The following is a 14,662-nucleotide window of genomic DNA, read 5'->3' on the forward strand; positions in this document are numbered from 1 at the left end:
TTGAATTGAATGAGGTCCAAGTATTAAATCTTGAAAGGTATTACAGAAAATTTCAGTTAATAACTTAAATTGGACTTTTACTGCTCCCACTACTGTTTAAAAGGCTTAAAATGTCTTTTGTTTCTAGTGGTCTCATCAGTGATTACATTCCCCTCACAGGGCTCTTTCCTCATACATGTATAGTTCTGTGACAGTGCATCAGTCTATTTCCTGATTTAGACTGTTTGAGATGGTCAGAAGCTTTAGAACGACCAAGTCAGCAGACCTTGAGTTGAGATGAATTAATTTATTGTGGCTCTATTACTTATGTAATCACTGATCTATAATCTGCATGGCACTCAGGTGAGTGAACTTTGGAACAAGAGAGGAGAAAAACTGCTGCGACTGTTTATCAGGTAGATAACAGCTGAACTGAACTGATCTGAGCTGTAAAACAGACCTCTCTCAACACAAACAAGTTTTCTCTCCTGAGTGTTACGCTGAAGGTGAGTACGACTGTCTTCTCCGATCGCAGATTCTGATTCATTTTTATGTTTCCACTGTGGTCCAGGATGCTGTGGATCAGTGAAAACAGACCTGAGAGCAGCTTTTTGAGCTGTATGGAGTTGTCTCAGGTTTGTCAGGTTCTCATCCAAATGTAATGCAAATTCTACCATATGTTGATTGGCTGATGAAGATAATAAGCTGGTGGAGCCATTAAACCGTCAGAGAAGAACAATGACATTTGACTTCTTACTGAGACTGAGCATTAAATCTGTTCTCTTTCACATTTTGGATCAATTTGGGATGAGTTCAGTAACCATAGTGATGGGTTTCAGTCAGTGGTAGGTAATCTATGACTCAAGCACTCTTTAGACTCTTTTAGCTCCCTGTTAGCCTAAAGTGATACTTACATTCTTCAGTTGTGAAAATGTGTATCCATTACACACTGAATAAAAAAAACATTTCGTCAACTAAAATGTGCGTCAGACATTACGTCCTGACGTGGTTGTATTTCTTCCATATTTTGCCAAACCTCAATAGTGGTGGCTACAAGTCTTGAGTCGCCCTGACTAGACTAGCTCTTGAATGGACTCCACCAACACTGGCATTATCTAGCTTAAATATGTTTTGTGGCTCCAGACAGGGTTTTTTTTTTGCCTAAAATGTCTCTTTTGATAATAAAGTTTGCCCTGGTTTAAATGTCCTTTATAGACCGAATCCCAGGGACGTGGCTCTAACAACAACAGTCACTTCTGGGTAGTAGTGATGGGTCGGTCGCGAACGATCCGGCTCCTGATTGGGAGCCAGATCTGGATTTTTTTCTGTTAAAGCCGCGTGATTGGTCAAGATGTGTGGCGTCGTCTGTGTATCTACACTCAGCAGGAGGGGGGAGGGAGGGGTTACAGAAGCACAGAGAGCATGTGAACAGGTGGGAGGGAGACTTGACAGAGCGAGAGAACTTACTACATAGACAGAGACTACACACTGGAAAGGTGAGGAAAATGAGTGACAGGAAATGTAGTACAGTTTGGACATATATGTATATATATGTGATAGACGGTTCAAAGGCAGAGTGTAGACTGTGCAAAGTTAAAAATTTCATATTGAGCAGCTTTTTTTTATATTAATAAATCCATATAAATAATAAACATTTGATATAATGTATGTATTTACATTAGATATTCATTTTACACATAATTTGGTAATAAATTAATTTAAGCAACAAAAAAATCTGAGGAGCCACTTGGAAGCCGAAAGAGCCGGCTCTTTTTAGTGAGCCGAGCCAAAGGAACCGGTTCTCTAAAAAGAGCCGGAATTCCCATCACTACATCAAGAATTGCTTGGCCTCAGGCAGGAGATATCGTTCATAAGCAGATAATGAACATTTACCCATAGCCTTAGCGTCGAGACAGGAGCTACGGATGCTGCATTTGTTGCTGCTCCTATGCGAATTGAATGAGGAGTTATTTTAATGTAGATTAGCTAAACCAGATCGCATATACTGAGCAGTAGATAGCCTGTAGGATTGCATGGTTGTGTTTAGTCTAACACGGTTTGAGAAAATGGGGGGCAAGTCAGGCTGGATGGCGCTGCCTCCGGGCACAGCTGGCGAAATTCTGCAATTCAAACCGTGACAAAGAATCAGCAATTGTTATCCAAGCATGGAATATGAGATGCTCTAATAATGAATTTACCCAACATAGATAACCAAGTGAGGCGCCTTACAAATCTATTAATGAATGGAACTGAAGAACGCCCTTGTAAATGATGTTGGCAGTTGCCTCATTGTCACAAAAACATGATTGTTTCCTTGACCAGTCTTTTCCCCACAGAAACATGAAACAACAATTGTACATTCATTAAAAAGGTAGAAGAGGCATTAGCTGCAAGGACGACAGTATTTTAGCCATATGTCTGTGAACCACTGATTATTAAAATACCCCCCCAAAACCTACAGAAGGGCGGTTATCATACAGGTCAATCATGCCACTTCTACTGTATGTTTGAATTAATTATATCTCCATTATTCTGTACACAACACCAAAAAACTTGTGGATCCATTGCTCTTCCCTAAATTGCCCCTCATGTCTGCTCTCTGTCTTCTAAGCTCAGCAAAGCTGTTCATTAGTGATCTAGTAGATCATAGCAGTCACACTATTAGACCTTGCTGTTGACATAAAGCGCCCAGGGTGAACTGGCACACAGTGTTCAATTCATTTATATGTACTCAATATGCTGCTTCTTTTTATAATTAATGGCAAATGATGATTCTAGCTGCTCATTGTAAAAGAAGGAGATGCCATACCATTATCACACAGAAGAGATCAGGACTGGGGCTCGGATCTGCAGCCCTCATCCAAGCTCACCATATCATGGAGTTCTCTATAAATCAGAAGCCTGGATATAAGGGAACTTCCCTGGGGAATATCACACATGCCAATTTAAGATGTCTAAGCAAGGAGAGCAGTTCTCTTTTGGAAATCACTACTGCCTGCTGCTTCATTACCTCTCTGATGTGATTTTGCATCAGTACACTATCTAGAGTGAAGCCTAGAACTCTAGCCTTACAGGGCCTGATGTTTCTCCTTGGATAGCAGAAGACCTAATGTTTAAAGGTATATTTAAGAGCAGAAATGCATGGTCTGATTTTGAATTGATAGTCAACTAACAGAAAATCGTCTACGAGATGGAGCACAAAAGCAGTTGCAGTTATTAAAAGAATCCAGCAGAGAGCCTCTGACAGTGTCAAATATGTGGGGCTGCTGTAACAACCAAAGGTGAGCCTAACTGAGAAGTACATTTCTCTTCATTTAACACCGAACAGATGCCAATGTCTGGCATCTGTGACATCTGCCTTGGCTAGCCATGCGCCTCTACATGCTTCCTTAATCAACTGATGGCATTGTCGATTATAGCATAAAATAAGGAAAAAGTGCAGGATTTAAACAATTTATGCCTTAGTTTCGCCGTTGCAAGAGCAGATAAATCCATAATTATGATTTTATATATTTATTTTCCCTGAATATTTCCTGGTAGCTATACCTTAATGCCGGTTGTTGAGAAGGCGATTTATTGAATGGGCCAATATGAACCCTTTTGTTATCCTTTCTTCAGTACAGCATCGACTATCTCAGCTCTTTCAAAGTCAGCCCAGCTAAGAACCATGAACCAGCCCTATAACAGAATGCTTTCTTAGCTCCTTCCCCAGCTCAGGGACGTTTACTGGGGTTGAAGGTTTATCTCTCATGCCCCCAGCACGTTCTTCCCTATGGTGATTGGGACTGCACTTCCCAGCATCCTCGGCGGGAATGTGACGCCGTCAAAACAAGCTGCTTTGACGTCATCGTCCAGCGCTGCACCTGTGGGACCATACGCTCTACCTGCAGACAGCGAAGAGGGAAACAGGCCAACTGCGGACGAAGACTGGCCGGCCTGACGTGCCGAACCGAACCCTGGACCCTTGAACCCATGACGGCAAGCGACAACCGGATGTTGGACAGAGCTGACAAGACAGGTGGAGCCGGCTGCTGCGCCTGGGACCCGCGCTCCCCTGGAAGGCAGCGCAGCGCCGGAGCCGCAGGAGCAATTCCTCCCCCCTTCTGCAGACCCCCCAGAACCAGAGCAGCCGGACACAACTGTTGTTCAAAAGCGACACTCTCCCCAACAGCCAAGATCGCTGCTGAGACTTCACAATGCAATCGACCCGCCATCATACTCACCGCAGACAGGACAAATAGAAACAAACGACAAACCACAAGTAACGCACACAACATCCTGGCAAACAGGCTTGTAGAGGAGAAGCAGAGATAGGCAGGCAGGCTAAAGCAGCTTAAATAAGGCGCCATGTAGATGTTTGCCAATTGGATGCTTGAGGAAATCAGGTGAGCTGTCAGCTGACTGTGTATGGTATCCAATGGGAAGCTTAAAGGAATCAGCTGATGTATGTTTATGACTAGCTGTGATCGTATGATATAGCTATAACTGAAAGCTAAGCCTGACTTCGTGCCCTGCCTGAACTAACGCTATGCTCAATTAGTGTTTTTTGAGCTGAATGTTTTTCCAGTGATATAGAGTACTGATTGCAAAATCTGCACCTCCTCTGTGGCTAATGTTGATTTCATAATGATCCTCACTGCCTGAAGTCAAGCAGAAGTTAAGTGACAATGTGCAAACACGATTGGCCCATTTTCAGGTCGGCTAAATATGCAAAAGTAGGGATGTCATCCTTTGCTGGACGGGCCTCTTCAGGCACCACTTGAAAAGAGGTATTGTAGTATTAAGAGCTGTCCACTGACCTGACAGACGAAACAATGCAAGAAGGACTGGGGACCACAACATAAAGCTATGGTCCATAGATTTGACTCTTCTGACAGTGTTTCCCTCCACAGACAGCATGGCAGGCAGGAAGTCGGTGTGTTGTGGTGTTTCTGCTTTGGAGGCCACGCTGGCTGTCCTGTTCATCATCATGACAGTCGTGTGTGTGACACTGATCGCAGTGATGGCTACCTGGAAAACACACACAGGTGAGAACATACACACAGTAGACTTACCATTGAGTGTTTATACCACCGAATGGCGCCAGAGTCAACAAATAACCGATACATACCAAGACACTTACCACACAAGAGCTAAAACATGAGAGAGCGGTGATATACTGCTTTGAAAGAGCTATCCCATATCTGTTGTCCTGTCAGGTCCGGAGCCAGAACATCAACACAAGCCTTACCTTATCGGAGTGGGCCGGGCCGACTGCACCGGGCCGCCTGCTGAAATCCCTCTGGTCAGTACCAAATTACCATGTACAGGCAACTGTAGACTAGCAACTCCTGTGTTTTTATCACTACTGTTTTCATCAAAGCAGTCTAGTGGCTTTAAAGGGAGCCATATAACGTCTTCAGTTCCCCATCGGAAAAGTCTTCTGAATTCAGTGGAAAAATCATATCCAATATGCTGTGATTTCCTGTTCAACCTTTCTTTCCAATATCACTTAAAATAGTACTAACATCTCATCCATTCTTCTTCTAAAATGTCTGGCAGCAACGCCTGGTAGTGCCATAGCTAGCCAAATTGTGAGCCATTTGGTGTTCCATACTGTCCCCTTAAGAAAAATCTATTTGTATATTCTGAGGAGGGGTGCGGTAGAATAATGTGTTTTTAGTTTCCCATACTTCCCCACCTGGATGGATTGTAGAAAAGAACAAAAACTCTTTTATCTGCAGGGAATCAAACTCCAAAGTCTGCAGCAGTCCTTTCTGACTGGGTGTGTTTGGACTGATAATCTTGAAGGTTTGGAAATCAGAGATATCCAAGTGTCAGATTCTCCGTCTGCAATTAGAGGACCATAAACCCTGAGGTCAACCCTGATGTGTCTGAGTACTTCTGAATGAACTACAGGAGGAAATGTAGCAAGCAGACAAAAGTAGTTACCTCCGTAGGGTGTCTGGACTCAACCTTTCCCCAAAATTCCGCCAGGTATGGGTTGATGGCGCCACGTCTGCAATGCAGTTTGGCTCTGTGATCAGCGTGTCTTCAAATCTCACAGAGAGCGTCTTCCTGCCTGCCGTTTCTGACCTTTGTATTTTGTCCTTAAAAAGAAACAAATGGTGTGTTTCCATTGACATGGCAATCACCTCCGGCTGCTGGTGGAATCTCAGGGTTAGAGGAAGGGTGAGGAGCTCGGACATCCGGAGGGAGTTTTGAGTAGAACTGCTGCTCCTTTATGTTGAAAGAAGCCAGTTGAGGTGGTTCAACATCTGATCTCCTAGGCATCTTCCTTTGGAGGTTTTCCAGGCACAACTGGAAGGAGACCCCGGGATCAGGATGAGAATTGAGAACGGGTTCCAAGTTAACTGATCCATCTAAATTGTATGTATCCAAGCTTATCAGTTCATTTTATCAATTCCAGCACATGGGAATTGCCTAACGATGTGTGTATGCTGCTGGAGACTTACAAAGCACTGGCTTTGTTTCACAAAGAAACTCAAACCACTATAACTGTGTTCAGAGATAAAAAACAGTTGTGTTGACACTGAAAACTTGTGTAGGTCCAGGTTTTTCCACACAGAAAACGACAAAGAAATGGACTGATAAAGCAGAACTGATAATAAGATCTTCTGAAGTTCCATCCCTACCCGCGGGTTAGACCCAAAACAGCCAGGCCCCGGGATCCTCCAGGAGGAGCTGAACAACGTAACGATCCGCACTATATTGAACTGGATCCATGATCAGAGCAACAAGAGGAGTTAATCCAGCACAGATTTCCTCTTACTCTGCAGATTCAGAAGAAACCCTCTGATGACAACGTCACTGAGCTCACCATTAATTTTTTCTTTGAGATGATCACAACAAGTTGGTTATCTGTTTGTATGTGTGTGTGTGTGTGTGTATGTTCAGATGGGTTATGCAAACCCTCAGCAGACGGCCGCAGGCATACACACTCGCCTGTACAGCCGAGCCTTCATCATTGACGACGGGAAGCAGAGGGTCGTGTTTGTTACCGCAGACGTTGGAATGATATCACAGAGGCTACGACTGGAGGTCAACACACAACACACACACACACACACACACACACACACACACACACACACACACATACATATAGTACATATACATAGTCAAATAAGTATTTAGAGCCTTTAATTAGTGTAATAAAGAGTTCGGTCTAGACCTGCTCCATTTGAAAAGTGTCCTGAGATAACTTCTGTTATGAATTGGCGCTATACAAATAAAATTTAATTTAATTTAATTGAATTAAGCAAAAGTATCCACAGTTTTAAAATACCAGTGGTGTACATTTACTGCACAATTTTGAGGTACTTGTATCCAACTTTCATTGAATATATTTATTTTATTATGTTTAACATTGATAATCCAGGACTTTTTGATTTAATTTGATTTGTGTGGGTGCAGGTACTAAAGGCGTTGCAGCTGAAATACGGGAACCTGTACCGTCAGGACAATGTGGTTCTGAGCGGTACTCACACACACTCTGGACTTGCTGGATATTTCCAGTACACTCTGTTTATGATCAGCAGTAAAGGTTATATTAAGACATCCATCAAGCCTCTGGTCAATGGCATCGTCAAGGTTTGTGTGAATTCATTGGTTTATATTCAGCAAACATAAACCACGGTCTGATGTACCATGCATTAATGTTTCCAGAGTATAGACATAGCCCATGCTACCATAAAGCCAGGCAGGATTTACAGGAGCAGAGGAGAGCTGGATGACAGCAGCCTGAACAGAAGTCCTCACTCCTACCTGAACAACCCAGAGGATGAGAGACACAGGTACACAATGCCAGAGAGAAAACACATCATGTTTGCTTGTATTCCTTCTGATGTATAGGCTTTATTAATTAGTGTTGTTATTGATCCCTTCAGGTACAAGTGGAACACGGATAAACAGGTGTTGGTGCTAAAGTTCACTGATCTGGACGGAGATGGAATCGGTATGCTCAGGTAAAAACACCTGGCACCCTCCTTTCATGACAACAACAACAATTCAAAAATCAGATGATGCTTGCAACTCAAAGCTTACCTCCTGTTCCCAGTAGATGGCGCTATGATTGTGACTGAATATTGGCATGTAGATTTTCTTGAACGTCAGATTTTCCTATCTGACATAAAGTCCAAGTAAACAGTTATTCCTGTGTTATTGTGAAACAGAGAAATGCTAAGCCACAGCATGCTGCTTAATGTCACAAATAGCAAAACTTTTAATTGTGATGGTCTTTAAATGGCACTGACCAAATCTGAAGTTGATCCGATCAATTCCCTAGGAGGAGTTTATTAAAATAAAACACATGCAAACCACCAAAAATGACCACTGAATATACTGTAAATATATTACAGTAATGTTGCACACTGGAGCTTTAATAAATGCACTGATCGCAGTGATTGAACCGAAATCAATTTAATCAATTTTGTCTCTTAACTCAATGCTGCTCTGACTCTGTCCCTCCTGACAGCTGGTTCGCCGTCCATGCCGTCAGCATGAACTACACCAACCGCATGGTGAGCAGTGATAACATGGGCTACGCCTCCTACCTGCTGGAGCAGGACAAGAACCCCGGGGATCTACCTGGACAGGTGACATTATGAGGTCTTTCTGCATAGGTTCCAGTTTCACTGACTATATTAATGAAGCTTCATGAGCAGCAGAGGGATGCTCTGCTCAGGGTTTCAGCTCTCAGGCTACAGAAAGGCTACTGCCCAACCCTCTCATTGGTACCAATCACAGGTAGTACTCAGGGCTGGACAAAGAATACAGCAAACTCCTCTGTGCATTTTTTGGGGGGAAAAAATAAAAATAGTAACAATGTGATTGGACGACAGGACCTCCAACTTATAGAAAACTATTTGAACTTTTGATTAGGGTTTATACTTGTGATGTTAACAATGATTATAATGAGAACCAGACCAAAGTCTTGACTTCTGGCGTGGCAGAGAGTGGCAGCTTGATACAACAGCTCCCTCTCCTCCTCTCTATATTTGCCTTTCAAGCTTTACTTTCTTTTTTCTTACCTTCTAACTAGCACTGTATTTATTGTTGTAAATAGGACAGTGTTGGTAGTTTAGTTTTTTATTTTTAGCCTCAGTTTAGCTTAGTTTTTATCTATAAACAATGTGCAGGAATTTGGACACGGCAACCACCACACAATAAAGCGCCAGGGGTTACTCACGTGAGGACCTCCACCAGTATCTAGACTTATGTGTCACATGTCCGGAGGAGATCCCGGTGGAGGACCAGAGCAGGCACGTCCACCAGGGGTGCAGCAGTGGTCGGTGGAGGCAGAGGAGGCCTTGATGGAGTGTTAACAGGACAACCGACTGGGAATCTGTGAGGACAGCGTTATCCCCACCAAGAGGATTTGCTGTTTCCCAACAAAAGTCATTGATCAACAGGGACATCAAAGCCCTGCTTTTGCACAAACTATTTATATTGAAGTTGCACGTGTACAGTTTAGTTTCTTTTTTTTCAAAGCTGCTCAAATTTGTTTTTGTTATTTATTTTATAATACACCATTTTATTTGCATATTGCATATAGTATATATACTTTTCATTTATATTCTATATTTTCTATTATATTTTGTAATATTCTTATTTTGTACTTTTCACTTCTCTTTGCACTACATTCCCCTATAGTGCTGTGTCTAATTATCAGTCAATAAAGATACATCTTATCTTATCAATATATCAGCTGATATCAGTTTATTGCAGATATATCAGTATCTGTTTAAATGTCAGCTGATAGTAGTGTAGTGAGTGTGTGAGTTTATTGAATGTCACACTATAGTCCAACCAGCCTGTTCAGCATCATCTCTTATCGTATTCTGGTTGGTTTGTAGTCGTTGGTCGTCCATTACCCGTTTTCACCAACCTAGTTTAGTTGGTTCAACTCGAGAACCTTCTCAAAATCGGTTTCTTTTCCCCCGGGCTAGAGAGCCAATGTTAGTTATTGTTCACTGGTCAGCTAAGATTACCCGAGCAAGCATAGCTACTAATACAAACATACATTTGGAAGTCATTTCACCTCAAGGCGGTGCTACAGCGAGTGTGTTATAAGCCCGTCTGCCCCTCATTTTAGACTTAGCCGCTCAATGGAGTCTAGTGGCAAGTGAATTCTGTATATATAAGCTTTAATTCCCAAAAACGTATTAGAGATGAGAACGAACAAAAGTTGTGTGAATCTTTGAGGTTTAACCAATCCCATAAAACAGTTGCAAAGCTGATTGTTTAGCTATAAGCATTGTTTACGTCCACGCCTACTAGCTTACAGCTCCATAGAGCTACTAGAGGTCAAAAACTCTTCAGGAACCTGTAAGACATTCAGTATCATGTGCATTCAGGGTCAGCTGATGGCCTGTGTGTGTTTCAGGGAGGGTTTGTTGCTGGTTTCTCCTCCAGTAACCTCGGCGATGTCAGTCCGAACATTAAAGGACCTCACTGTGTGAACACCGGATTGCCCTGTGACTACCTGAACAGCTCCTGTCCTGTGGGAGGGGTAAACACACACACACACACACACACACACACACACACACACACACACACACAGTCATCACTGACATATAAAAGATGGACGTTTCCACTTCCTCCCACTGCCATCTTTCACCAATGGCGAGCAGGACTCATGACGTGAAACCCCCTTTTTATATCTTTACACAAGTTAAAACCGAACTGATGATAAAAATGAACACTTAAACAAACATCAGCGTGATAAGAACGACCTAAAAACAAAATGACAAAAGAGCTGTCCGCCATCTTTATATTCGTACCTGATGCTCATTCATTCAATATGAACAACAGGCAGTAAACAGGAAGTGTGTGTCTCTCAGACTAAGATGTGTAAAGCGTTCGGACCTGGAGACGACATGTTCGAGAGCACGAGGATCATCGGACACAGCATCTACAGGAAGGCCAAGGTACCTGTCTGTCTGTCTGTCTGTCTGAATATAACTGAATACAGCTCAGCCTATCAACTGTGTAGTGAGACTACGGTGGATGAAAAACTCTTGTAAAGCATGAAAGGTCCTATCTAGAATGAATGTAACCCATTGTGTTGTATAATGTGCATTGTGGGGACTCATATGCAAGTCCCCACAAGGTAGGCTTTTTATTTTCAGGTTAAAACTTTGTTTTGGGGTCAAGGTCTGGATAAGCTTGAATCATAAATCAATAAAGATCAATAGAGAGTCCTCACAGCTGAACAGTGTGTGAATGTGTTGCTGCCCCCTGCAGGAGCTGTATGCTACCGCTGTGGAGGAGGTGACGGGCTTAGTTCACTCTGCTCATCAGTGGGTCAACATGACGGATGTCACAGTTCAGATCAACGACACACACACGGTGAGCATCAACATCAAAAGGACTCATAGCTGTTATCCATCATCCATCGTATCGATCAGTCTGCCAGGATTAGTTTCAGTGAAGTTGGAAATTATTTATTCCGTGTGTTGAACAACCAAACCGTGTGATGTTACACTGTGTTGGAATAAATGAAGTAAAGGTTCAGTCTCCTTGCTGCTTGTTCTGATTCACAATCATTACTGCTGTTTCTGTTAGTGTTTAACAGGTTATACAGATTATAATCAATACAGTGATATCATCTGTGTGTGTGACAGATCAGTACATGTAAACCAGCTCTGGGTCACAGTTTTGCAGCAGGAACAACAGATGGAGGCGGAGACCTCAACTTCACTCAGGGTGAGTCTGCTGCTCTCCCACTCTTATTCTGCTCTCCTGGTTCCACCTCCTATAAACCCGAGTGTCTCTCCCTCTCTCTGCAGGCGCTGTGGAGGGCGACCCGTTCTGGGACGGGATCCGAGATGCACTCCTGGGCGAGCCGTCCAATCAGACGCAGAAGTGTCATCATCCCAAACCGATCCTGTTCAGCACAGGGGAGGTGAGAACGTGACAGAGCGTAACGTTAGCGTTCTGGCTTGGGACAGAAATATACAGACGAATGATTGTCGTCAAATTTATAAAGCTGTGGGCGACGACCTATTAGGGCCACTGTAGGTAAACATATGAAATAAAAGGTCAGGGTGAAAATATTAATAAATAAATGTGTGTGCACGCAGATGAACTGGCCTCTGCCGTGGCATCCTGAGATTGTCGACGTTCAGATTATCACCATCGGCTCCATAGCTGTCGTAGCTGTTCCCGGAGAGATGACGTAATGTTTACTACTGATAATAACACTAGCTTCACCTTCAGTTTCCTAATCACAGTCGTAACCATGGCAACCATTCCCACACATGACGTGACTCCATCCTGATCCTGTCACTTTGCTCTGCACGTTCACAGCACCATGTCAGGAAGGAGGTTGAGAGAAGCCGTCAAACAGGTGGGACACGAACATCCGCTGTACACCTGCTGCACCAGGTAGACCATACTGAGTGTGTGTGTGTGTGTGTGTGTGTGTGTGTGTTAGGAGCTCGAGTCAGAGGGGGCGTTCAGGGACTCAGAGGTGGTCATCGCTGGCCTGAGCAACGTGTACACTCACTACATCACCACCTACGAAGAGTACCAGGTACGCTGCAGCTGAGGCTCATGGGAAGTGAAACAGAAGAAGAACAGGTTCCAACTAATGGTCCTCACCTGTGTTTTTCAGGTGCAGCGGTACGAAGGAGCCTCCACCATCTACGGTCCGCACACGCTCAGTGCCTACCTGCAAAAGTACAGAGGGCTTGCCAGAGCCATCGCACAGGTACGACTGTGACAGTTGTCTGTACATCCGTGGATACACTGCAAACAGACACGTTATACTTCACTCCCAAAGCATTGTGGGTGCTGCAGTTCCAAAGCTTAGAGCATAATTATCATAATTATCCCCCAAATAGCACTAAGACAAGAATAACGTTACTATCTGAAATGTTCCTATATTATATTTGGACCATTAGCTAACTAGCTTGTCATTTACAAATCAGCCCATCAGCCAACACCACGAAGCAACCAACACCAGACCCCACACCACACAGCCAAGACACAGCCAGCCCGACAACCCCAGCTAAACTTAGCTACAGTTAGCTAGCTGTATGGGAGCATAAATGCCACATTCTTTGGATTTTCACTGAAAAGTTGATTAATACATAAAATGCTTCAGAATCTTACATATGGCACCTTCACGTTTTCATGTTGCAACACATATCTTGACAGGGAAGAGTCAGACTGTCTCATCAACGTTATACTACTGGGACACTAACAGTAGTCCTGTGTGTTATTGTTTTTGTGGTTCCAGGACAGAGTGTCGGAGCTGCACGTCGGCCCGCAGCCTCCCTTCTTTGAGAAGAACCTCTTCAATCTGCTGCCTGCGGCGACTGTTGACAGAAAGCCAGAGAACAGCAGCTTTGGAGAAGTCCTGCAGCAGGTTTATCCTGTCTATAGACAGGTAGGACACACATTCACAATAAAATGTCTTCCTCTGCTCTGCTCTCTGTTCTGTGGCATCCCTCAGGGCTCAGTACTCGGCCCAGTTTCTTTCAGTCTGAAGATGCTGCTGTTTTTATATTTATTTCAATATGTTTTTCAGGGTGATGTTGTCTCTGTCACGTTCGTAGCAGGAAACCCCAGACATTCTGGAGACATCGTAAGACCAAAAGCTGCTCTGTATTTGTTTCATTGTTTGAGTTGGATTTTTCTTTTTGTTACTTTCTCAATCCTCTCCATCCTCTTCTGTTTTGTCGTTTGTTGCAGAGAGATAAAACTTTTGTAACTGTGGAGATTTATGACAACAGAACAGACTCCTGGGAGGTCGTCTACAATGATGCGTCATGGGAGACCAGGTAAGTTAGGCTCAATCTAAATGTCCGGACTTTTGCCACTCTTGACCCGACTTTGCAAGTGTGTTCTCAGGAAGTCTGCGAGTGCTGAGGGTTTGTCCAAACCCACAATTCATCCAGTCCACCAGAGACCTCAAGCAGAGTTGATATTAAATAATGCTTTTGGCTGCAGGTTTCACTGGCTGAAGGGTTCGAACCGGCAGAGTAACTCCACAGTCGAGTGGCACATTCCTCCATCAGCCCCCAGCGGCTCCTACAGGATCAGACACTTCGGACACTACAAGCAGATGAAAGGTCTGCGACCCGTCATTACACCGTACAAAGGCACATCCGACGTCTTTAAAGTTGCCGCCAGCTTCTACTATCAGTGAAATCACCAAGATCATCACCATAAAGAAAGGACTTTATGTGACAACTCTGGTGTTTCCTAAAACTGTTTTACAATCATCCTACTGTAATAAAACAACTGTCATCCTTCATGTGTCACCATGCTTGAATTCACAAATTCATTTTTATCTGATTTTGATTTCTTGGGTTATTTAAAAACAGTTCAGACACCATTAAAGCAAGAAAACCAGGAGAACAACAGGTTGGACCCAAATGCAGACAAAGAGGCAGTGCAGGTGCAGTTCAGATGAGGATCTCTAATATCAAAATCTTACTGATAGTAAGCAGACACAGGTCAAATGGTCAAACCTGGAAATATCTGGAACACTTCATACATGGTCAGAAAACACACAAAACTAATTAGAGCGGGGCAGACAATCACAAACTAGCTGACATTAGCTTACATTAGTGCAATCCTTGTGCTCGCCAAGCTTCCAGGAAGAACACCGTCATGTGATGAACACTGGCACAAAGAACTATTTTCCCATAAGCTTATATTGTGAAAG

At 43.4% G+C, this 14,662-nt stretch overlaps 1 protein-coding gene across 3 annotated transcripts; it reads left to right on the forward strand.

Annotated features, from left to right (window-relative positions):
• Window positions 1–351: 351 nt before the first annotated feature.
• Window positions 352–14,246, forward strand: asah2 (N-acylsphingosine amidohydrolase 2). Of its 3 annotated transcripts, none has more exons than XM_051419885.1 (21): window positions 352–485; window positions 4,872–5,006; window positions 5,178–5,263; window positions 6,877–7,020; window positions 7,396–7,572; window positions 7,648–7,775; window positions 7,869–7,946; window positions 8,456–8,576; window positions 10,367–10,492; window positions 10,827–10,913; window positions 11,230–11,334; window positions 11,610–11,691; window positions 11,775–11,890; window positions 12,069–12,163; window positions 12,295–12,334; window positions 12,422–12,520; window positions 12,602–12,697; window positions 13,229–13,378; window positions 13,520–13,576; window positions 13,684–13,772; window positions 13,942–14,246. In XM_051419885.1, the coding sequence occupies exons 2-21, from the start codon at window positions 4,877–4,879 to the stop codon at window positions 14,138–14,140; spliced, it is 2,205 nt and encodes a 734-aa protein (XP_051275845.1). In that variant the 5' UTR covers window positions 352–485; window positions 4,872–4,876; the 3' UTR covers window positions 14,141–14,246. The 3 variants fall into 3 exon arrangements, with proteins under 3 accessions (XP_051275845.1, XP_051275846.1, XP_051275847.1); XM_051419886.1 differs by lacking the exon at window positions 352–485 and adding an exon at window positions 3,663–4,364; XM_051419887.1 differs by lacking the exon at window positions 352–485 and adding an exon at window positions 4,459–4,748.
• The last annotated feature ends 416 nt before the right edge of the window (window positions 14,247–14,662 follow it).

Source organism: Dicentrarchus labrax, unplaced genomic scaffold (genome assembly GCF_905237075.1).
Source record: "Dicentrarchus labrax unplaced genomic scaffold, dlabrax2021, whole genome shotgun sequence".
NCBI classification, from domain to species: domain Eukaryota; kingdom Metazoa; phylum Chordata; class Actinopteri; family Moronidae; genus Dicentrarchus; species Dicentrarchus labrax.

Coding starts and splice junctions, on each gene's coding strand:
- asah2 (XM_051419885.1), top strand. CDS start 4,877: ATGGCAGGCAGGAAGTCGGTGTGTTGTGGTGTTTCTGCTTTGGAGGCC. Junction 5,007..5,177: donor TACCTGGAAAACACACACAG/GTGAGAACATAC, acceptor TTGTCCTGTCAG/GTCCGGAGCCAGAACATCAA. Junction 13,379..13,519: donor TTTATCCTGTCTATAGACAG/GTAGGACACACA, acceptor TATGTTTTTCAG/GGTGATGTTGTCTCTGTCAC.